Here is a 24,988-nt window from a genome sequence, read left to right as displayed (position 1 = left end):
TTGTGTTGTCTTCCCTATCGCATCTGCTTTCTGTGTCCCTGCACCATCTTCCATTCTGGGAATCACACAGAACTCGATGGTTTTTTTAACAACAGAAATTCCAGAAACAGAAGTCACTGGGGTAGGAAGGAGGGGAAGGATCTATTTGCTGAGCTGCTGCCATCATGCCCATCCTCCTTCACATTGTACTTTCTAAGTCTTCTATCCAGTTTTCAAGATGAGGTTCTACAAGCAGCAGAATTTATAAGACTCTGTCCCTTGGGATTTGGGCCTGTTGCTCTTTAAGCCCTTTCTACTACACTGGTCCTACCTCCTGCTTGTGTGCTCTAGTTAGACAGGCATAAATGTAAAATGGCTGAGTGGTTTTTATTGGGCTTACAGTGGAGGGTGTTCATTTGGACCTCGTGGCTCTAGTGAGTAATTGTCATGATGCGGGAAAGGAATCAGGTATTTCTAAAGATACATCCACAATTGATACAAATGGTAATAGCCTCAAAAGTTATTGGAAAGCAATAGTATGCAGTTACTAAAGTTTCTTTTCTTATGCAGGGAAAACGACAAAAAATCCAAACATGAAAGAGTGGTTGATGGAAGTAATTAAGTGATTCAGACAGTTCTCATGGGCAATGCAATTCTTTGTTACTGTTGTTTCTTTTATGATTTGCCTGAGCTTGACTCCTTTGCCCATGCAAAAATCTACAAGAGATCAAGATGAGAAAATACTTACTAAATACCACTTTGTCTTGGAAGTACTTTGTTCCGTTGAACTTGGACGTACCATCCAGCAGTTTTGAGCAGGGCCTGCAATTTTGATACCTGTTCATTATTGTCTCTGGTTAAACTTGGGCAAGTTGTGCTGTTTTGATGTACCTGGATGTTTCATGCTGCAGGAACATAAGAGCTTCCCAATCATCCCCTGCAGCGGGGAAAACTGAGGGAGCCCTATATGCAGGGGAAAAGCAGGAGTCAGGGAGGCTGAAGTAACTTGCCCTGAGGTCTCCTGCTGAACTTGCCCTGGTGAGGTGCAGGTGGAGGCCTTGACCACTGGATGGAGCTCTGGTATGCTTTGTTGTAGGTGTTAACATACTCCTCCTGGTCTTTGCACCTTTAGAAGCAAGTTTCCAAAGTTCCTGCTCGGCTCTCAACGCTGGGAGCTCCACTCTTATTTGGGCACTCTATGAAATGGTTGGATTTGGTTGGATTTTAACTGGTAGTGGGTCCTCCTGAAGGATATGAGGTCCTGGGCACACCTGAAAATTCTCCAGTCTGCTACTTGGTTATATTTGAAGGTGTGGGGTGAGAAGTTTTTGAGGAGCTGCTTTTTAAAATTATTGGTAAACACCCAGACTTCTATTTCCATCTCTGGACAAAACGAGTCATCAAAATTACTGTACGGTGCATGATTTATTTGGTGGTTGACAGCAGGTATTTTTTTCTGCCCGTTCAATTTCAGTCTTAAATTGTGATTCACAAGGAACATGAAACATCTGGTGTTTTCTGAGGGGAGAGCAGGAGATGGTGCTGAGAGCTCTAAGGAAGCATGTTTTCAGCCTGTTCAAGCAGCGTGAAGAACATCATTAATATCCAGTCTGATAAGTATATTTTGATGGCAGAGACACAATGTTTAAGATGACAACTGTTCTGATACCAGTGTGCTGCCCACTGGTGCTGTCTTCCAATAAGGTCCTAAACACTACAGCTACCATCAGTTGTGTTCATGTTGCTCTCTGTTGGTGGGCCGCTCTGCGGTGACCATGGTGGGAGGCAAAGGAAGCGGGAGAGTCAGGAATCTCTATTTGTCAGGAGAGGCCTGGTTAGAAAGTGGCTGCCTGTTTCTTGGTTAATTAGTGCTGGGAAGTCTGCCAGCAGGTGGCATTGCTGTCCAGCTGGACTGTCACGGAATTTTTAAAATTAATTATTTATTTTACCTTCGGACAGTGGCTTTGCACTTTCTTATTCTGCAACCCTGTAATTAGCCTGCAAAGACCTAATTATGTGGTGTTTATGGGGAACATTTGTTACTGCTGTCCTATGAATTTAATCTAGTCTTTGTTTGTTTCTTGCTGTTGGCTGTGTTGTGGACAGACAATAGTCTCTCTTGTTGCTTCTTGTGTGCTGAAGGCAGAAGGAAGCCTTTAACTTCTAAGCAGTTGAATGCAACAGGAGCAAGTTGCTGAGAGCAGGAAGGGACCTGGAAGGACCAGATGTTCTTGCACCAGCCCTACTTGGGGCTGCTGGGTTCTTCAGAAACCGCACCCTGCACTTCTCCATCTCTGAAATAATTTCAGACTTCCAGTGCCAGAATATAGGAAAAAAATAGACAAAATACCTGAGGAGTATTTCACTGTCACTGCTTCATACCACATCTGGTTATTTAAATAGTCTTCAGACTAAATTGGGTGCAATTTGTTGCTTTAGGCAACATGACACTGCAGAAATTAATGTTGGAAAAGGTACTGCATGTGGACTATGACCTGATAGAAGCCTCTGAGAATGTGGCAGTGTGATCGCTAAACAGATGTAACAGTAATTAAATTCTGAGAGTAGATACTCTGATGTAGAAAGCACACATGGTCTTTCCCACACTTCTGCAGTATTGTGCTACTGGGTCAGGTTAGATTTATTTGATAGAGGCAAAATGTAATTGTGACAAAAATATAGAGGTCAGGTGCTGTAATCCGGTTATCCAGCCAAGACCCTAGGAATTTATAATTTTATGAAGCGTACACTATACACAGATGACCGTAAGTCACCACATAATTCACTGTGCATCTTGCAGCCCTTTTCCTCACATTTCTGTCATGTTTATTAAGATCTCATCCTGCAAAGATTATTTTCCCTTAGTTTGAGCACATCTTTGTGCAGCAACTGCACAGAAAATACATGGAAGTCATTGGGAGACCCTAACTCTCAGGGCCAGCACAGTATCTTTCTGATATAAGCTGGCTTGAAATGTGGCTTGTCTGATCATACAAAGGGAACAAGAGGTCCCTTGTGCTGACAGCCCATGGCACGGACAGCAGTATCAGGGGAAGGCAGGCGCCGAAATTACGATGTCTCTGCCTGGCACAGGTGGGTAGAACTGAGGGAGGTTTAATAGCCCTGCCTCTATTGCAGGGCACAACCAGAAAAGGTTTTACTCATGCAGTCTAGTGCTTTGGAATGCTTTTGGGGCAAAACTACAATCCTTTTTTCAAGGAGGTGCAGCAGAACACAAGAATATCAGAATGGCCATGCAGTCAAGGCCTAGCTGTCCATGTTTTCCTCCTGGGAGAGGCCTATAGTAATGTTTTGGGGAAGCAGTGTAAGCAACGACACAGAGAGATTTGCTTGTCAAGTGCTGGCAGCTTCTGGGAAGTGCTGTAGGCTGCATCCTGAGTACTGTGGTTTACTAACCCTCTGAACTTGGGTAGTCCCCTTTTGAACAACTTGTCTGTCTGATCTGCAGAATATGCTGAGCAAGGCAATCCATACTTCAGTATTACTTTGTGTGGTGAAAAAAAATTACTTCCTTTTGTTTAGCATATGCATGCTTTGCATATATGATGCTTAGAACAGGGATCCCTGAGCCATCTGGAGCCATCTACTAATATAAAGGTGTTCTACTAGCCAGGATCAGGTACAGAATCAATAGAAGTGACTGAAAAGTATCTGGAGATAAAACATCCATTTTGTTGCTTATATCTTCTCATTTCAATGTAAGATGTGCTTGGAAGCATGTTGATGCAGACTTCAGTTCAAGGTTGTATCTGTAAACCACTTAGCTTCAGACAATTTCAGACCTTTGCAGTTGTTTAATGCTGGTTATTTATCACCTTAAATCCTGGGATCTCTTTGTAGAAGTAGCAAGATAGAAGGTAGGCGACTGCATTTGTAGCCCGTAGAGAGAGGATGAGGTTTTTTATTTATATCAAGTGCCTTTACCATTCTTGCCTTCCTCCTTTGATACCTACATAGTGTACAGTAGGGCAGTGGACCAGCTGTTTTGTTTGGCTAGATGAGGACAGATTATATTTCAGGAGATCTTTAATTAAAGACAAGAAGTACAAAAAATTGTTTTGTATTTCACAGCTTTGCTTTAATTTTCTGAGGTTCTGTGATGAAATGTATAAACAGTGCAATCTCAGCAGACAGGTATTTCCTGCGAAGCTTACTCCAATTCCCCACGGCGTGCTAGCTGTCTGAGCTGTATGCTGATATGGGTGAGGAACCTCACCTCCTGCACACCTTTGCTGGCTACCTCAGCCTGTGGGCCAGGATCGTCTGTAGGAGTCACAGAAGCAGGGCTGCACAGTCTCTCCCAGGTGAGTACTGACTCTGAGGAGCATCAGCCCCTTGGAGCTGAGCAGTGCAGCTGAGCTGCTGTAGAGGTGTTGCCACTGATTTTTAGAATGTATAGTAAGTCTAGGACTGCTTTTTCTTGGGTGTGACAATGTCCTTTAGACAGCATGACACTCTCAGCAACAGGGCAACAGTGATGCTCTGGCCTGATACCAAAACCTGCAGTTTTAAGAGAAGGATTGAGGATTTAGAATTATCCTTATTCAGTTGTTTGTTTGTGATATTGTGCTGCTATTTCACTTCTTCTTCTTAAAGAATGAAGATGCTGGACTAGCTCTCAGGAAGGGCTAAGAACATCTGTTGAGTTTCATCAGGGCTGTGTAGAAATATGGGGTTTTTTTCTACACAAGCAAATAGTGCAGCCCAGGAGGAGCAGAGCTGTAGAGTCAGGCAGTTGTCAGTGAGGACATGGTGTTCACACAGTACAAGTTTCATGAGGGTTTATTTCAGACCAGCATTAGCCCAGCTTTATGGTCTGTGATCCAGCTGCAGTGGATCATTTGGGTTAGCTTCATCCAAGAGCAGTCTAGTTTGCCCACTATCTGCCTGGTGCCACAGACCATAGCACAGTAGGTGGTGGCAGTCAGGAGTTGCATGATCCTGATTTTAACTAAAATGCTAACTTAGCCACACAAAATGTGGAATTAGGACAAGGCAAACATGGGTGTGTAGTTGGTGCCACATTCTGTGAAAAAAAAGATCATTTATAGTTCAGTCTACAGCATTCTGAAGAAGAATGAGCACCACAAGCAGAGTGCATCAGTCATGCGTCCTAACCACCTCCCCAGCTCTGCTTCAGTACCCACCAGTGCACACACAATGCAGAAGGTCACAGTCAGTGTCCAGGCAGCTGGCTACAGGCAAACATGAGACTACTTCTATACCTTTAAGAGTAACAGATAGCATGTAGTAAGAATAGAAACCTTATTAGCTTGGTATCTGAATAGCCCTTTATCATTAGACACTACTGTGAGCCAAGCATAACTTGCTGAAGAGGTACAGGGAGAATGATACCATTTAAAAGTTTGGAATACATTTTATTCTGGAAATAGAAATTCTAGGTAAGTTGAGGCACAACAGCTGTCACAGGCACTGCCGCAGCCTGGCCTCCATAACATACATGGCTTTGACCAAAGGTCAGATTTGTCTCCCTTTCCTGGCTGTTAAACAAGAATGGTATCTGCTGGCTGGAGGTGGTTAATGAAGGACAGTATGATCACAGGGTGCTGTGACAGCACGAACAGCCTTAAAGTGATTTCCTTGGCTTTGTACAGTGGGGTAGGGAAGTTAGTTCCTCCGCATTCTCCTTAAGAAAGAGCGAGCACATGACAGACACTGCGCTGTAACAAAGAGCTTTATGTCAGTGTGTCAGAATGTCCTGTCTCTCCCAGCAGTCCATCAAATATTGCATCAATACAGTCAATACTGAAGGTGTCAAAATAGAATGTGAGTGCAAGGAAAATGATTACAGAGCTATAGCATGAAATTCATTCAGCATTCAGTACCATACAGTGGCTTGGAAATATATTTAAAAAAAAAAGATGGTTAAATTTTTTCCAAAGAAGGATTTTTCTGCACATTGTGGTGATCCCTTGCTAGAGATCCCACATCTTCTAGGCAGCTAAGGCTACGCTAAGTATGTTGAGCCTATGTTTTTACTTCATATACACAATCACATTACTTCACAAGAACATACAGCTGAAAAACACCAAGGTGATTGTCAGAAGGCTTTAAACTCTCCCTCATAGGCCTAGAGTTGAAATAGCCCATCCCAAACTGGATGCTGTAATTGGAAGCCCTGAGTTTTTGATTAAAGATGAGCTTCTGCTTTCTGTCTCTTGGGGAGTTGCTGGCAGCAGAGTTTACCAAGGGACTAGAAACTACAGCCTGGTGCTAGTAAGAAAACCTTGTGTTCAATCTTAGCTCAGAGGGGAGAGAGGAAGAGCCAGAATCCCACTGTCTTAGAGAGCTCTTACGGGTTTGATCTTGATCTTTGTTTTATGCTGCCCTCCCCCATCTCTGGAAGAAACTGCACATTTCTACTCTAGGATGGATTTCATGTGCTGGAATTCTTCCCAGAGTTGGCACAGCTTCAAAGGGTTTTATCTTGGCTGTAGTACCCACATGCTGCTGCAAAGTTCCCCAGGGAAAAGAGCCGGAAACGGGCAAAGGAACAACAAAGCTACAGTGTCCTCCAGGAGGCTATACCCCACTGGGATGAATCCCTACAAGCCAGTCAGCCTCTCTTTTGTCCCCATCTCCCATGGGTGACCACAAAGCATCCTAGCCCTTGGCTTCTCTACAGGACCCGTGATTTTCACAGCGTGCCATTCCCTTTCCTTTGCTGGTGAGAGCTCTCCCTACAGATGCTGAGTTAGGGCCCCTCAGTGGCATTTTCCTGTTTCTTCAAGGTCTCGGCAGAGCCATGCTGGCCTACAAGCTACTCGGTTTGCATTAAGGATTCTTTTGTAATAGTATCAGCTCACTGGCCAACAGTATCAGCCTGTGAGAAGGACTAGAAAGCTCTCTTCTGAGGACTCGCGAGAGAAGACTGAAGGACCAAAACTTCATTTGCCAGAGCCCTTCAGTCACTCAAGGCAGCAGCTTGTTAAAATGATCTCAACTATTGCAGCTGTACAAAGAGCCCTGTAGATGAGTGCCGATTCCCTTCTCTGTATTTTCTCTACACATTGATACTATACTTTGGTACTCTTTCAGGCTTAGCCATAAACATTAATTTCAGCCCACTGAATTATTACTGGGATGTGGGGTGGAGCACTTACCTCAGCAACAGAGACCGCTGAGGACCAAGAACAGCATTTGACACAGCACTGATGTATCCACCTGTATATCTACACAGCGGGTTGTAAAGTTTCTATCTACTCTGCAGCTGCGAGGTTCAGGGGGTTCTGCCTGCACAAAAGAGAAAATACCCAAGAAACCTGAGCATGCATAAACTGGTTGCTGTGGAATAATATTGGTCTTTCATCTCAAAAAGCTTGGGTCTGTTTCTACTCAGGTTGGATTGCAAATTGCCAGCAAAAAGCTGATCAAGAGCAGTGCTGAGGTTACCTGTGAAGTTTCCTGTAGCAGTGAGAAAGGTTATTAGTTGGAAAAGGAAGTTCAGTTCCAAATCAGATACTAGCTTTAACCTACAGGCCTGATCCTGCAAGCCTTAGTCATATAAGTGGCTGCCTTGCTTTCAGCAGGATTCCCTCCAGCCAGCAGCTCTCACTAGCTTGGGCCAAAAGCTTTTATAGATAACTACATCCAGGCTTGGGGGGGAGGGTGAAAGGAAAAGACAGACATCACAAAACTAATTCATTTTCCACAAGAAAGCAGTAATAAAAATGAGATAGTAAGTAAGCCTTGCCCTTAAGGTTACTGAATAGCTACTAAATTAAAGGAAAGGCTAGCATGTTTGGTAATAAATCGTGTCACACACCGCGGGCATCAGCAGCAGTTACTATGGACACAACTTCCAAGAGGGAGACAGGCAGGAAGAGAGAGTTGCAACAAAGAAGAGACAGTAGAGCTAAAAAAGGGTTAACTGGGATTTTGAAAGATCACTGTCTAAAAACCTTGTTCAGTATAGAGTCAGTAATCCTTGGCATTCCGAAATTCTGGCATGCTCCAAACCCTTCTGGTGGGCTGGGTGCCCCTTTCCACATCCTCAGAGATGGTCTTGATGTCGCTGATGAAGGGGGAAATCCTGGACCGGGATTTAAAAGTTGTTAAGGAGAGGCTGGTTTTGTTCTTTGTGTTCCATTGCCTGGCAAGCTTTTTGGCTTCTTCCTCCTCTTTGATCTTTTCAGCAGTTTCCTGCAGGACAGAGCGGAAAAGCCGGGATACTTCCTGCACTTCTGGTTCATATTCAGCAATGAGTTGCCGGAATCTGAAAGCACAGTCAAGGCACAACGTTGATTAAAAACATCACATTAGGAATTGCTGCCAAGTCACTGTGCTAGGCTTGGAACTTGCACTCTCCTGCAAAATGGGACTCCCTGGATTGAAGGGAACAACAACAGGGAAAGGCCATGAAGATACACTCAAGGTCTCTAAAATCACAAGCAAGCCAGAGAATGTAAGGAAGCAATGAATCACCGCTTCTCATAAGCACATGAAATAATAGGGAGCAGCAAACAAAGCTAAAAGGTGGCAAATTTGAAACTGAAGGAAGTGGTTTTTTCACACAACACCTATTAAATCAGAACTCAGTGCTATCAATAGCTTAAGAAACAAAATGATTAGACAAGATTGTGGAAAATACCCTCATCAGAGCTGATTAAATGTGATTGTCCAAATGCAAATCCTTGTTCAAGTAGTCCCTGAACTGCTGCTTTCCAGAACTTGAGGATAAGCCGGGGAAAGTCCCACTAGATTTTCCCTGTTTCCAGTACTTGTTCCCCATAGCATTACCCAATCGCCTCTAGACAAACAAAAATCCTGTAAAATTGTCTTTTGTTATATGTTCAATAGTCCCTCAGTACTTACATTTCAGTGAAGTGCTATTTCATCCTTCCATGGCTTCCTGTAAGACAATGGACTGGCTCAGCTGATAACATCTTGATTGGCAACACGATGCAGTGGCTAATTAGACAACTGCGAATTACTCCAGTGCCTTCTGAGCAGAGAGCTCAGAATGGTTTCTTGACATATTTTAAGCTAGTTTAACACCGGGGAAGTGAAGAGTTACCACAATTTACTTTGCAGGTGAGAAAGATGAGATGCAGAGCAGCATGGTTTTCTTGAAGTCAGTGAGCGGGTCACTGTCTGGGCCAAGAATAGAACATACCATTCCTGGCACCTTGTTGGGTGATTTGGTCTCCAGCCTGGAGAGCATGGGATCCACTCCCAACACTCCCACACTGGTCACTCAGAGATTCTAGCTGTTCCATAACAGTATGTGTTTATGACAGATGGTAGTATGGCTACTCTTCTAATAAATACTCAGTTCTTAACATAGAAATTATATCTACAAGCAGATACGGAGCTAAACTAGTACTTCACCAAAATCCAGGTATTTATACTGAATGGAAGCTAAAGCATATAAGATCTGTAAGCATTTTGCTATTTTTCTGCAATAGAAAAACAGATGCAATTTCCATCCTCCACCCCGCCTCTCCCTGCTGCCACCCAAAAAAAACCCCTCTAAACTTTAAACATTTGGGTGCAAAAAGCCTCCGAGGCACTGTAGTTCACACTGGTCATAAGTACTTAGACAATGATGCTAATCTGAATGGTGCAGAGCCTGTAAGAGCAAGAGACTAGGTCTTGCTGAGGTTCAGCACGTAACAGTGGTAACAGATTTGCTGTACATTGCAAACATCCATTCTTCCTTCTGAGGAAGCACTTCAGTTGCATTATCAAAGAGCCAAAAATACAGTTTTCACAATAAATATGTCTTTCCCTTTATCCTAGTCAGAAAGAGAGACAGATGAGTCCATCAAAACCCAAGTCTTCGTAACATTATTATTATTATTATACCAGGGAAAGCACCTTCAAAGGACTTTTACTGCAGAGGTGAACCGAATGAGTCATTCCATTTTTTTTATCTCCATGTGTATTTTAAGGAGAGATGCTGGCATATTATATATATCTATATATATCTATCCTCTTCTTTTGTATTGAAAATTGTGCACTCAAAAGGCTTCATCACTGCCTCCAGTTTTAGAGGGTGTGTGTCACACTGCTGGATTGTGGCTCCAGAGCAGCATGTGTCAGGCTGGACAAGTGACTGGCTCCAGAAACAAGAGGGAAAATGAGTGGTATGATGGCAGATTTTCCAGCACAGAGCTCTAATGCTAAAGTCCTGTGTCGCTAATAACTGTCCCAAGTAGTCTAGCTGAAATAGTTTTCTAAAATCATTGTAAATTTCCACTTTTATAGCTGTCTACCAGTTTGCCCTCTCCTTAGCAATGGCAGCAAGAACTGTTTTGTGAACTCTGCTTTTGCTCCTAAGATTTATCTCCGACTTTTCAGGACCAACACAAAAACTACTTCATATGGATTTGAGCAGGTCTAAGAAACAAAGGGAAAGCAATCCAACGGCTGTCTGCCTGTCACCCCAAGAAAAGGCGCTCTCATTCAGATGGAGAAGGGAAAGTGGGGCCTTTCCTCTCCCCCAATAGGATGAACTAACTTTGCCCCTTTATTAATGCCCACATAACTTCAGTACCAGCACATCCATATAAGGGACAGCCTACGTACGCACACCAAAAGGTGTGCATGCCACAAATACTTCTCAGCAGAAGAATGGACAGGTTACCAGGGGCTGAGGTCTAGTTAAGCCAGTCTGTCTTGCAATAGAGATGATGTTTGCTACAGCCACCTACGCGTAACTGAAGCCACCTTCCCCAGCTATCGATGAAAGCAGTTGATGTGCTGGATGATCCAGCAGGCTGCTCTCTGCACAAAACACGCAACGTACAGAAACAGTAAAACCACCATAATCAAGGAATGATTGTATCCTGTGAAGGAATGATTGTATCCTGCAAAACAAAACTCCACACAAAGCTGCTCAGTGGAATTGAGCACAAAATTGCACAAGGCTCACCTATCTTCTAGCACAGGTGAACGCCCTTACACTTTTGCATGGAATAATTTCAAATGAGGCAACTGCACAGTTATATCTAGAAATCCCTCAGCAGGGCTTCCTTACTCATCAGGAAAGTATACCTATCTATCTTATTTGTGAAAGAAGTCGTGATGCTACTGGTAGCTAACCTGTAATATATTATGCAAGTCTTAGACGTGACTGTCAACAAAACTCACCTTGAGCCAGGACAGAAGCCTGGGAAGCACATATATGCACACACAGGGAAAAGCACATTCCCAAATCCAGGCTGTGTTTTAATCACAGTTCAAACAAATCTGTTCTTTAAATTGTGACCCTTCCATTTCCTCATATGGCCATTAGATTTTAAGAATCTGGCTGCGCTTGGTTCATACTGGCACTGCTTTTTTTAAAGTGCTGTCACCTGCCTCTTATTCTGTAGGTCCCCAGTTCAGTGGGTTTCCTAAGTACAGCCTGAACTTTAAAGACCTGTTAAATCCAATGAAAGTTCATGGACTTAAACAATATGCTTATAGTTCACTGTATTCCTGAGTGCCTGTCTAAACTGAGAGCTCTAAGTAGCTTTAGTCATCCGAAGAAAACATGGGGTGCTTAGTGCTAATAATTAGCTGCTGACTCCTGAATCTATATTTTGAGCAGGAATTCTGTCTATATTGTACAGCTTTGCTAGAGAAGGCTGCTTGGCTCCCAAAGGAGTTCACACTAACTGCAACACTCACCTCACATCACCTTAAATTTAAGATCATAATTGTAAATTAATTCATTTCTTATTTTAGTCATTTGTCTTACATTCAAGCATACTAGGAAGTCCATATCAGCTATGCACAATCCTTAGAAAATTACAGTCCTTAGCGTGTGGTATTAACAACAAAAGACCAAAATGCAAGTTTACGTTTCCATATTAGGTTTTTTGTTTGTTTCTCTCCGGACAGAGGACATAAACCAACTGTTTCACTTTTGCTGAAACTGAAAGAAATTACACAGACCATAACTAGGTCTGGTTAGAGCTAAAGCTCTGAGTAAAACTGGCATTTTGTATTAGCAAGCTACTAGTCTACTTGTTCAGCTTAACTATGGCAGTTAGGTACTAAGGACCTCACCAAAATCACTGTCGTTACCTTCAAATAGCTCCAGGATTTAATTTTAAATATAGTCAGCGATCTCCAACCCAGTAACCTAAAGCTGAGTTACACCTGCATACAATTGCTTTATTTGTATGAGGTGAATCAGTCTCCAGATATCTGATGTATTTGCAGTGTACTTGAATCCTTCAGAATTTCAAGAGGCTCAAGGAAAAGTTTCTATTGACCTAAAATACAGGCAAACTGGATCTGAAAAAAACCCTCCCATTTAAGAAGTGCTCCTTTCCAGCCTCCTCCACGTCTAAAGAAGCAAATTTATAGAAACTCTGCCTCTCAACAGAGGTGACTAGCTACAGAAAAATTTAGATAATCATTTAGACCTTTGGAGAATAAAGTGACATCTCTGACAACTCATACAAAAATGTTTTGTTCTGGCTTTGACTCTGAGCTTAGAATCTCACAAAGAAGGAGACCTTGCAAAAAGGACTTCAGCTTTTCAGATGCCTAAGATGGAAGGGGAAGGACCAAGCTTAATATTTCAGACAGAACCAAGGGCTTCAGTAAGGTACATGCTCTGCATTTGAATTTCCAACTGCAAGCTTGTAGACTTTTTTTTTTTGTGTGTGGAAGCTTTTTCTAAAAGTTACTATATATTAGAAAGTCACAGGGTATTCAGGAGGCAGCTCAATGATCTTGTGATTAAAGTACTTCAGTGGAAATGTGAAGATTTCACTTGAATTCCTGTTATACTCATCTTGTGCAATTTAGGGGAAGTTTCTATGTTATCTCACTTTCTGAGAGGAGCATTTATCCAATTTTGGCTGTCTTTTAGTTAGATTGCATGCTCCTTATTTCTCTGTACGTTTTCAGCTCCTAGCATGGCAAGCCGTATTCTTTTCTATTCTTTCCACATCATCAATGAAGATTTCTGAACCATAGGTCTCTCGGTTAGAAGACACAGGAAGGGATTATCAAATAAACTAGTACATGTTAGTTTAAGACATGCAAAATACAGTTTTCTACAGCAGAGTTGTAGCTGAGATGTAGAACTCTGCCATGGGGTGCCACGAATGCCAAAAGTTTAGATGAGTTTTTGAAAAAGAAAAGCAAAACCCCACAATCTAAACAAACTACTGAAAAATCCACATAGGGCAATTATGGACAGAAGGACCACTTCTGGCACCAGAAGTCTCCAAGGCACAGTACGTTGGAGGCTGTATACAAGATTCTGTAATTGTCCATACCTTTGTATTTGCATGCCTTGTTCTTTTTTCCTTACACTGTTATACAGGTTGCACATCAGATCAAACAGACCTTTAATCCAATCCAATTCTGCCATTTTTGTGGCTATGACATTCTTCTCAATCACGGAATTGAACCAACAAAGATTATGCAACTCTCATTTGTTTAATGTGGCTCTGCTAACCATGCAAACTGCATAGTATGGTATGGAACAAATAAAAACATGCCACTTCTTGAATCCCTCTGTAATACAATTTAGATAGCCTATAATAGCAATTTATAAGAGGATTTTTAAGAGAATGGTTTTATCCTTTTTCAGTTCTGCCCACATAGAGCCCACCAATGTTGCCGAGTATGTTTATCTACTGTCAACAGTATGCTGAGTACTGAGCAGTGAACAACCACTACAAGCTGCACTGAATCACCCATCTTGCATGATCTCAGTTAAAAACAAACAAACAAACAAACAAAAAACCCAAAAGCAGAGCAGCAGCAAGTTGCATAAAGCTCAGCTTAATACTCTCTTCTGAAGGAGATGATAAACCTAGGGGCCTCTCAGCTCCACTAACTGAAACCTGCTCTCATGGAAATAACCTATTTGCCAGACAAGCCTTACTCAGTGGCCCTGGGGATGGTAAAAATAACTCTGAACCCCAGGGGGTTTGTAGCGACTTGTTTACAGCATTGCTCAGAGTTAGACAAATACAAGGCAGGTGCTGTTTCCAGCAAACTTTCACTGGAGAGAAGTTGGCCAAAAATGATCCCAAATCTCTGATTCTGCCACCATGGTAACATCTGCAAAAGTCAAAAGTCCTATGCCAGTTTGCTAACACGGTAGCACCTTTTGGATAGTCTGGACACTGGGGACAAGTGCCTCAGTAGATTTGCTGCACAACTTAAATTAAGGAAGGCATGGTCCAATGGGCGTGGATAAACACCAAAGCAGATTGTTCAGAGGCTGTGCTGTTTCCACCCTTGGAGATACTCAACAATGGATAGGACAACCTGATCTACCTTTGAAACTGGTCCTACTCTGAGTAGGAGGTTGAAGTACGTACCTCCAGAGGTCACTTTAAACTTCAACTATTCGAAGATGCTAACGACTGAAGCAAAAGCCATCACAATACTGAAATGGTAACTGTTCATCAGACAAGTAAAGCTTCTCTGGCTGCTCAGAGCATGAAGTACTCAAATCAGTCTCAGAGCGCAAAGGCATCTTAGTAACCGTTTGGACGCAATGATACCACGTTAAACTGACTTAAAACATTGCATTTCCCTTATTCCACATAGACACTGTCCCATAACTTATGATACAGGATGTCAAGTTTTTGTGCTGTAGGTCCTAACAACTCAATCCTCCCTCACATATCATAGGGAACGGGAAAGGAAAGGTGTGTATCCCATCTTTTACTGTACCTGAGTATGACATGCCCACAGTAGGAAGGATGTATTTTGGTACACATATCCTCCAGCTGCAGCCGTTCTCCTGGGCTGATATCATAGCTCTGCTTTGGGTAGCTGACCAGCCAGCCGTAGTCCACCCCAGTCTTGATCTTGCGATACTCATTCTCCCGCTCTCGCTGCTGCTTCTCTGCCTGCTTGGTTTGCCAGCTCAGCTCCATCATGAGCGTCTCAACCACCATTTCTGTGGGGTTCCTCTGGGAAATGCGGTTTGGGGGCTCATTCCACCTGAACCAGGATGCCAGTGACATAGTGCTCTGTGTGTCTTCACTGGGAGTGGGTTGAGGGTAGGGAGGGAGAGAAAAAGAACAGTGCCATCATCAACACCTCAGCCGAGAACATTCTCCCCCGCACACCCCTCGAGTCTGTTCTTCACCTCAAAGTGTTACTGGATTAGCCACTTAGAACTAGTTGGTGCTGAGCACCTTGAGAAATCTCACCCATAGCAGCCAACTTGTGTGGAGGACGAGACAAAGGGTGAAAAGGCACAGTTTCCCTTGAACTTCCAGTCACCATGTAATTAAAATGACAGTCACAGTTCTTACATCTGAAGTCAAGTTATAAAGATACCTCACTCCCTCCGGGTTAGGCTGGGGAAGAATTCTCCTGCCCACACGAAAGAGCTGGGACTTGGGCTCGCCTGTCTGAACCTTCATGGGAGGGCATGACCTTGCAGCACCCTACATGCAAAAACTCAGCATGTGGAGTCAAACTATTTCTGGGAGCCACATGCTAGCCAGCAGGGGATCCTCCAGGGGGAGGGCAGGATAGGTGACCTTGCTGCTGCTGTCATGTAAGTGATGGAACTCATCTGTAGTTAGTACTGACAGGAGCAACAGTTGCATTAACTACAAGGCCAGGCAGAGATTTAATCATTATTTAGCAAAAGTGGTGTTGGATGCAGAAGGAGAGGCTACACCATCTTCCACAAACTGAAGTCCAACTATCAGCTAAGCAGGAAGAGCACACCCTAGGCACTACCACCAGCGCCAAGGCTGAGCAGAGGGAAGTGACAGCACACCAAGGTTTAAATTGTTATTACTTTGAAGTGAGAGGTTTCTGCTGCTGGGGAGTTACCCAGTACTTAGAAGGCAGAACAAACTGCACCAATCAGCCAGTGAAAATGGAATTAACTCCCCACCCAGCCAATCCTTTCATGTACTCACATCAAGAGGACAATGCATGGAACAAAGTTATTAACTATTGTATTTGTATTTAAATACAATGGAGTCCAAAGCAGGCACTAGGGACCTGAACAAGAACAAAACAGCATCTGTTTCTTCACAGAGCACAGTTACGTGCCTTGTTGCTCCCTTCCATTAGCCCCCAGGGGGAAGGGGTGGCACAAATAATGATTGCAGCTGGAATTTCCAAAAGGCTACTCCTGGCAGCAACCCAATCAGGACACGGCATCAAAAGTTAACATGAGGGCAATGGATTAAAGAGCCTGATTCTGCAGGACCTGAGCAAATCCTCACCGTAAAGACAGGCATAAAAGAAAGAAAAATATGCTTCTGATTTAAGCTGCCACATCGGGGCCTAGAGCCATTAGTGACAATGCAAATCACAAGAAGCTCAGAACTACCCAATACTCCTACTGGAGCTGAGAGCCAGGAGCTCCCAGACTCCCTAGGAGAGCAACAGTCAACAGGATTCTGCCTTCAGTGCCTAGAAAATTGTCACTGTGCGCTAGGTGAGAAGGGTATTGCAGTTGCTTTCATGCCTTTATCACTTGCTACAATGTAGCCTTGTTCTCCTTCAAAAATGTTTGTATTATGTAAATATGTCACACCATTAAAGGAAAATGCTCCAAAATCTGGATAGTTTGAACAGTGTCTCAAGTTTGAAGCAATTTCAGCGTCTAATGCTTAGGCTTTTCTAGAGTCAGGAAGTTCGCCAAACTGCATCAAAGGAATAGTTTCTCTAGTCCTATATCATAGTTCTCCCAGCAAGCAATACCACTTTCTTCAGAATAAAGACATAAAAGGGCTGAAAACTTCCACAGTACACAGATCTAGCTACCTAGGTGTGTAAGGCTGCAGGTACCCTTCCAAGACAGTATAAACATTAACACCTTTGCTAGTTTACAGTGCTTATACATGAGACATCACTGTAGTGATTGTTTTTGCTCTGGAGTATCAGCTATGATTATCCTTACGATAGCACCCATAGTCAGCAGCTGCTGGAAGTAATCCTGCTTCCTATCTCATTTCTGTGCTCTGTAGGAGGAGGAGCAGCAGGTCCTTTCATTTGCTTTCATCGCCAGGGTGACTCCAGCTAACAGCTCTCACATCATCACAGAGCACTCTGGCTGCCTGCGGCTCGCTTACTTGCCCAAGACACGTGAGTGAACTCAGGCTGGAATGGATGTGCTGACAGCTTCAACTCCATAATCCCACCAGCCTAACATGTACCTGGATCTTGCTACATGGTGGCCTCTGCTCACCATTACACGTTATTAAGGATGAAAATCTTTACAACTTAAGACCTCTTCCTCGGTCTTATAACCCCTTATGTATCACATAGGGAAGCTCTCTGTTAGTAAAAGTGAGTAGCAGAACAGGCCACTTACAACAGGCTGTTGTAAAAGATTTAAACGTCTCCTGTTTCTTTTTAGCTTATGTGACAAGAGCAATTTTTCATAAGCTTTGACAGGTATCTGACCAATTAAGGTATCATTATTTCCATTTGCACCTTCACTGGATGAAGGTGTGCATGCCGTTCTGTATTTTACCAGCAAAGGGTTACTTTGCTTTTATTCTGGCTATGACTTGGTCTCACGTTGGTTTAACTCTGTTGACTTCAGTGGTGTTAGGGGTAAATTGATATAAAGCAGTGAAGCTGAGGAATGTCCTTCCAGCTCTTCCTAGCTCACCAGCTGTTTCATTAGAAGAGGAGCAAAAGGGGAATTTAGTGGTCAAAACTGGGAAAGACAGCAAGCAGACCTGGGCTCTCATTTCACCAGCCCTGGCTTTCACATGTTCCTACTGCCTTCATGTTTTTATCTCACAGGTCTCCCTCAAAGCTAGAAGTTCTTCATGGTTAGAACCATTTTACCTAGCACTAGTATTGCAGAGGACAATCAGTTAGAAAAATATTTCAGATACCTTGTCTGAGCAAGGCCTGCTGAACCTGAGCTTTGCCCTGTCCCAGAGCTTTCACAAAGCACTAGTAACAAGCAGATTTGCTTTCGATATGGGAGGATGGACACCACTGATCCTGAATAGGGCTTCCACTTTACATACATACTTTTCCCATACATTACTTGAAAAATCTGTTCTTGAAAAAAATATACAGAAGAGTATAAAGTAAGGAAAGCAGCTAATCGGCAGTTTAAAGTTCTCAAATGAAGGAAAATCCTATCCAAGCATTTCATGCACACTGGCAGCTTGTGCTGGCTGTTCCTAAGGGAGTCTTGTTTGTATGAGATTGTTTCCTTCCCCATCTCTCATCCATCATCTCCTCCTTTGGAGAGTTGGAAACTCGCCATCTCTATTTAGCAGGCTTGACAAGCCACCATTCTTCCCACTACTGGTCTTTGCAGCCTGCAGAAGATACTGTGGACTCCATTAACTGTAGCTGCTGGTTTTAATTTAAAGTCAATGTGCAAGCTAATCATTAAATGACTTAAAATGGCTTTCCTATTAGGAAAGACTCAAAGGACTGTTGGCAGGATACAGGCAACCAAAGGCAGGCAAAAGTTTCATCCTGACCTTCTTATTAGGCAAAAGGACAAATTTATACTTTGCAAGCATCCACATTAAAATTATCAGAAGAAAGAGAAAACGCCCTATCTGAATACAGATCTTTATGTTGTACGATTAGTCCATTTTCTGATTCCTTGTAAAAGGCTATCATGGGAGCTGACATAAGCCAGTTGATGAACTACTCTGGTTTTATTCAAGCAAAATGTCAGAGTGGTTTATGGAAGTTCCACTCCAGAAACAGACCTGGGTTTCAAGACTTTTATCTTGTTGACCCTAGACCTTTGTCTAGAAAGCAAACCTTCCCCTCACACTGTTGATTGCAAGTCTGACCAACCACCTCACAGAGTTTTAAGCATACATTTACATTAGCTATGTTAAAGTCTGGAATAACTCGCTATCTCTCTCTCAGAGAGCCTCTGAGAGATTTCTTCACTTTTTAGTGATTGTTAGTAAGTCCCTCTGAGAATTTTTCATGTAAAAGTTTCCTGTTAGCTTTAGTTCTAAAGATGGCTTTTGCCTGTCTCCAAATCACATTTTTATTCTTCATATTGTCAGCAATTTCTGCATTTTTCTCATCTTCACATACTTTAGAGCTTCCTTCATTCTCTTCTCACAGTATGTTCCATACCATTTCACCTAATCTTCCACTTTTTTACCTTTTCCCATATTTCCCCACATGATTTCCTCTTCTTGCTCCAGAGAATGCACCAAAGAATCACCAGGAATATCAAAGTCCACATGCCTTATTTGTTATCTCACCTTCCTAAAACAGAATTTCAGCCTTTCCTAGCTCATACTAACAAAGGGAGTATGTTTCTGTAGCTTGCTCTCCGGCTGTTCTTTGGCCAACTGGAGGCTCTTCATGTAACATGACAGACATCAGTCTCCATCGGGCTCTTGCAGGCTAGATCATCACTTGCTAAGACTTGTTACAGCAGGGCTACTTTCTGGTAAACCATGAGTCAATCAGCAGGACCTGTTTGCCTTGTACAAGACAAACTTCTGAGAAGAAAACTTCTCTTTCCATTGATCCTTTTCCTGGTTCCCAGGTTCCAATGCCCTCCAAGACAGGAAAGGAATAGGCAGAGGGTGGGAAATGTGCATTTGTGGGGAAAAAAAATAAAAATATAAGACTACAGATGGACTCTCTGTAAAGGTGTGTCTTCGGTTTGACAAGTCTCCTGTGGTTTGCATTTGCCTTCACAGTCTGTCAAACCAGGAGTACTACTGACAGACTCTCAGGAGTCCTAGGGGTATGGTAGTTGTGTCAGAGCAGAAGTAGAGAAGTCTTAAGGGGCTGGATGAGTAGGAGCCTAAACCAAACTCCAGTGATGTCAATAGAGATGTTGTCACTCAGCGAGCTATAGACAGAGTCCCAGGAAATCCACTGTCATCCAGGTAAAGCATAGTGACAAACTGGGCTGAGGACCTGGGAAATGCCTTCTCTCCCTTCTTGTGGGTGGTAGTTCATTACTACTGCAGTCAGAGAGAAGAGGCAGAATTTGTTCATGTAAGATACCCACTCAACCTTTTTTTTCCACCCATGCCAGATTAGAGGGTAACAAACATGGAAAACTATTTCTAAAATAAGTGGGACAAGCTCCATCTCCAAAGTGTACTCACAATCGTACTTTTTAAAAGACATGCAGTTGTGGGGAAAACAAATTATGTGAAACCCTGGAGCATATTTTATTTATTTATTTGTTCTTTAGTAAAGTTTGAATTACATTATCCAGAAAAGTCCAATGTCCTTCAGATAGCAAAGGGCATCTAAGTATCTCTCTGGACTGCAGCTCACAGGCAGACTAAACCTGGTTTGGCTACATCCATCTCTGAACTCTGTACATGCTCACGGATGCAACATTTAACCAGCTTTTCTGGCAGAATTTGTGATCATGTCTACGCTGCTAGCTATACCTTCATGAAGCAGGGTAAGTAGCGACAGCATCGTAGGTGAACACCAAAATATGTTTCTTCTGTGATAAAGATATTTTAATTTTGTTCCAAACAAAGAATCTTAGCAAGTTCTAATTAAGAAGCCGCTGGCAACACCTTCTCAATTTTATTTATATAGTCCACCATAGCTTTGTAAAAGAATCTCTGTTCTCCACCACTTTTCTATAGTCACCGTTATGCTGTCCATACAGAGACTTTTACCTTACCAGCACCCAAAGAACCCTACTTCCTATCTGTCTGGAATATCCCTCCTTGTTTAGTGACATGGAAAGCTACAGTATTTACAGCTACTTGCCATGGAAATTATTATAACCTCAGACATCTATCTCCCAAAATTGCTATGAGGCAAATAATGCTGAAAAAGCAGTAGATAGAGCTTTTCAATCAAGAAACTTAAAAGCAATGCAAATATTATTAGATTAATCCAGCAGCATTCCTCATTTTAGCCCACAGAATAAAGAGAAAGAACTTGTAGGGATGCTCTGGGATCTGGTTATAGACCACAGCAGAGAACCCGTGTTTTGCTTTATGACCATACTGATTCTTTTGTTGTGATGGACACAAGCTATTTCTGGACAAAAGAAAATTCACAGTGGTTGAAATAGGTCCAGGGACAGGACCCTGTAACAGGTAGCAAGGAGTTTTGAATAACATAAGTATAGGGGACCAAGCCAACACTTTAAATGAAACGTGATTTATCGTCAAGGCTTCATGGCTGCAGGTGTTTAAGGACAGCAAAAAGAGCTTCACAGCGGTGAGCTAACGGTGACAGGGCACTGTGGCACCCAGCAGGCCCCTGCATGCCAGGTAATGCCTGTCTGCCCCGAGCAGGGCAGGGCTCGTGGTCCGACCAGCCTGCTGCAGGCTGACAGCTCCTGCTGCTGCCCGAGTCAGCTCCTGAATGACAAGTGCACTCAAAAATGTGTGAGAGCCATGCTGCCGTTTGGCATACAGTCTAATTTCCATATTAGCTTTTCTCCAGCAGACTTTGCATTCTCAGCATTATAGAAATGGGCTGGCTCTATGTCCAGTGGAATTGCCACAGAGAGTTCCAAGTCACCAAAGCCATTCGTGAACGTGCACGAGTATAAAAATCACCCCTAGGCAGCATAACAGAAGGACAGTCAGAGCATATCACAAGGTGCTGCAAGACAAAAGAGAAACAAAAGTGGTACCATTTCTACTAAGGAAAGCTTGAGCGGCCTTCTGAAAACACCACAATGATTATGGTATGCATGGGTATGTCACACTTTGTGCAGCTAGTAGCCCTCAAAAGATTTTTTGTAATGAAACTCTTTAAAATTGACAACACGTGAAAAATACCGCTTTTATCTCCCCAGCATTTGTGTAGTTTGTAAAACATTCTTAAAGCTTCAGTCTTTCAGAAAACAAGTCTATCAGATGCATTCTACATCAGCACTTTGACTGCAAGAGGGATAAACAAACAAGAATTCAGCATGAACTGGGCTCCAAGCTCAGGAATGAATGAGAAAGGTATTTTTCAATCACTAGGCAAAACATGAGGAGAAGAGGTAGCTGATCTAACTGGTACAGCTTCATTATCTACGGTACAGCTGCACTAATATAAAAAAGATTTGCCACACTGAAATAAATAAATGAACTGTGTTGATTAACTCCAGATGCAAATCCAGTCCACAGATCTTAAAGAAAAAGTGAAAGAAGGGCCCAATAGCCTAGAGCTCTACTAATGGCTGGGACTCTACAGAAGATAATCTTTGTGTTATCTGCAGAAGCAAAAGGGTGGGTGTTGCTCAAATCTGCTTATGAAGCAGAGTAGCATTTTACAGTTTGTCTACTTATCAGAGCAAATGAGTTCCATCTGCTGAGAAACAGGACTATTTTCATGCCAAATTCCCACTCACGCTTTAAACAATATTTTCTAATAGCAACCATAAAACCACTCATATCATATACAACTTCTACTGGACTGTTACCTAAACCTACTGAAGCCAGGAAGTTAAAACACACTGATTTGCTCTATTTGCCTAACTCGTTAGTAAAAGTCCTATATTTTGCTCAGATTCAGCTATCTTGCTGTGGTAGATCAAACACACCTTCAGGTCTGTATCTTACTTTGATCTTTGCGGACTACAAAGACAGGTTTCCAATCAGGAGAGAGGGACGTAAAGTATTCTTCACCACTCATTTAGTCATGTAAATGAGAGTTCAGAAGGTAACACAGACACATAGCTTTCCTGTTATTAAGACTACTCAAACCACAAAAAAAGTATTGCAGCAATAAAGCAGCAGCAGCATCTGATGGAAAGCTCCAACGCAAAAGGCTCTCAAAATTAAAACTCGGAGAGATCCCCAGTTCATCTTTCTGTATTCTACTGTCATTGTAACTACACAGCATTATTAAAGGGGCAGCATTGTCACAAACTGGAGTTTCTAATACTGTCATTCACTGCAAATACTTTTATCTATAGAATTATATAAAGTAAGAGCTTGAAACTCAGACCCAAAAGCATATTTCACCAGTCGTCAGGTCCACCGAAGTTTGGGGTTTTTATTCATATATTGTGGCATAGACCAGACTGAGTGCTGTGAAAATGGGTGGGTGAGATGCGCATTCTCCATCCAGACTGAGGACTGATTCTGCTGTGAAAGCAGGATAACTCATCACATTGTAAGGTAAGAATGCATTTTAACAGACAGCTGTACATTTCTATTCAGTACTGAACCTTGGTTACAGAATGTATCAGAAAGAATATTTACTGGAGATCCTCAAAGTCTCACCCTGTCTCAATTCACTGCAGAACTATTAACCTATGTGGGAGTTTTCCCTGTACTGAAGAATACTAAGACCAGTGTTAAAGTTTGGTCCTTGTGACAGGAGTTACTTAAAAATACACATTGCTTTAAAATTAGCACCCAAAAGAAGAATGATAAGTTTACAGTTTGAAAAGTTAAGCCTCCCTTTGTAGATATCACATACAGCACAGGGAGCAACTGGCAGAGCTCTGGGAAAGCTCAAGCTTCTCTTCTGCAATGGGTGTATGACCCACCTGCAGCCCATCCACAGAGAGCAGCCGTACAAGTAGTGAAGAGTGCTGTCTCAAGACAGATTTTAATTAATGCGTTAGCATTAAGAGATGTACAGTGTAGTCTGTTCTCAGTTACGCTGCCCTAACTCCAAAGCTATCTGATTGACCTTCGTGATACCACCCAGGGGTTGCTTACACATTGGACTTCCACACTGAAGACACTTAGCAGGGCAGGTATCTAACCTGAGAGATCTTAGCAAGAGTGGCACGGGCGTAAAGCAGCATAAACCCCACTTTCCTCCCCCTCACTGCCTGTTCTTTACGTAACCAGTTACCCAGGGCTAATCCAGGCAGGCGGCCCCGCTGTGCCGTGTCCCAGCCCAGCCTGGGGGGGCTGTGGGCGCACCCCGGCCCCCTTCCCTTCCCTGCCCACCCATCCCGCCTCACCTGCGGCAGCAGCGGCTCCCGCCTGCGTGTGCGGGCACAGGGACGCGGGAAGAGGCTCCCAGAGAGAGGACGCGGCTGGGAGTCAAGCTCTCTAAAGCGGCGCAGCCAGCTTAAACCCACACCGGGGTAGGGATTAGCCCTGGTGACGAGGGATAACAGCTGGGCTTACAGCAGTGCTTTGCAGCTATTAGGGCTCGGTCCGCTACCTCCACGGCTACCCGTCAAAACCTCTCCACTTTGGCAGACTCCGGTGCCTGTTTAAAAATCCCTCCGAAACGCGAAACTTTGTGGGGATCTCTGATCTGCAGCTGAGGCGATACTTCGAACGTAATTCACAGAGTTGGGACTTCGGGAAGCCGTTAAACAGGGCTGGTGCCTTACCGGCCTCACCCCCCCTCCCTTCAGCCGCCCGCCCGCCTCAGCCCCGCGGCTCCCTCACAGCAGCCCCCGGGGCCGGGCAGCGATAACCACACACGACAACACTGGGAACACCCCGAAACCCGGGCTCTCTGAGGCACTGGACCGGGACACACAGCGGTCCCCTCCGCTCGGCACCACCTCCGTCCCGCCGGCGCGTCCCACAGTAGCACCCCCACCCGCCGCCGTCCGCCGGCGGTGTCCCCTCCTCCTTACCGCGGCCACCCGCTCCCGTCCCGCCGCCGACGCTGAGGCGAGCGGCCGCTGGCCGCGCCGGGGCAGCGCCGCCTCGACGCCGGCCCCTTCGCCGAAGTTGAGCGGAGCCGCCGCCGGCTTCAAGCGGGCGGAGGCGCGCCCGCCGCTCTCTACCCCCCCCCAGCCTCGCCGGCTGCCGCTGTTGCCATAGCGACTACGCTAAACCCATTCGGCCCCGGAGGCAGGGCAGCGCGCCCCGCCCGGCCCCGGCCCGGGCCCCGGCCCTAGGCCCCGGGACGGCGCCGACTCCCGCTCTCCAATAGGCCTACCTCTGTAGATTAAATGTGTACTGAAAAATAACGGCATATGTGTTTTAATTTATGTATCGCCAGGGCGCTCAGCAACAGTTACAGCTGTGCCAGGGGCTTCAGTCACAGAAGTCACACAGGTTTCAAGTGGGTTTGGAGGGACGGAGAAGGACGAGGAGCTGGAAGGGCATGGGGGAGGCAAAGAGGAGAAGAAGGAGGAAGAGGAGGGAGAGTTGTTCTGTTGGGA

General features: G+C 43.9%; 1 protein-coding gene across 5 annotated transcripts; it reads right to left on the bottom strand.

The window, feature by feature from the left end:
- Positions 1–1,400: 1,400 nt before the first annotated feature.
- Positions 1,401–24,593, bottom strand: RD3 (retinal degeneration 3). 5 transcript variants are annotated; one of them, XR_001413036.1, is made up of 4 exons: positions 24,455–24,593; positions 14,659–14,973; positions 7,125–8,236; positions 1,401–4,500 (listed from the first exon to the last, which is right to left on the bottom strand). XR_001413036.1 is itself a non-coding variant. In XM_014951108.1 (4 exons), exons 2-3 carry the CDS (start codon positions 14,952–14,954, stop codon positions 7,939–7,941), a joined length of 594 nt encoding a protein of 197 aa, XP_014806594.1. In that variant the 5' UTR covers positions 14,955–14,973; positions 24,455–24,593; the 3' UTR covers positions 4,767–7,254; positions 7,923–7,938. The 5 variants fall into 5 exon arrangements, 3 of the variants coding, with proteins under 3 accessions (XP_014806594.1, XP_014806591.1, XP_014806592.1); XR_001413035.1 differs by lacking the exon at positions 1,401–4,500 and adding an exon at positions 4,767–5,026; XM_014951108.1 differs by lacking the exon at positions 1,401–4,500 and having other exon boundaries at positions 4,767–7,254; positions 7,923–8,236.
- Positions 24,594–24,988: the final 395 nt, after the last annotated feature.

Source organism: Calidris pugnax, unplaced genomic scaffold (assembly GCF_001431845.1).
Source record: "Calidris pugnax isolate Ruff unplaced genomic scaffold, ASM143184v1 scaffold24, whole genome shotgun sequence".
NCBI classification, from domain to species: Eukaryota; Metazoa; Chordata; class Aves; order Charadriiformes; family Scolopacidae; genus Calidris; species Calidris pugnax.
Note: the sequence above shows the minus strand (reverse complement) of the source record. Positions and strands in the feature narration are given on the sequence as shown.

Coding starts and splice junctions, on each gene's coding strand:
- RD3 (XM_014951105.1), bottom strand. CDS start 14,954: ATGTCACTGGCATCCTGGTTCAGGTGGAATGAGCCCCCAAACCGCATT. Junction 8,237..14,658: donor TGTGGGCATGTCATACTCAG/GTACAGTAAAAG, acceptor CTGTGCTTTCAG/ATTCCGGCAACTCATTGCTG.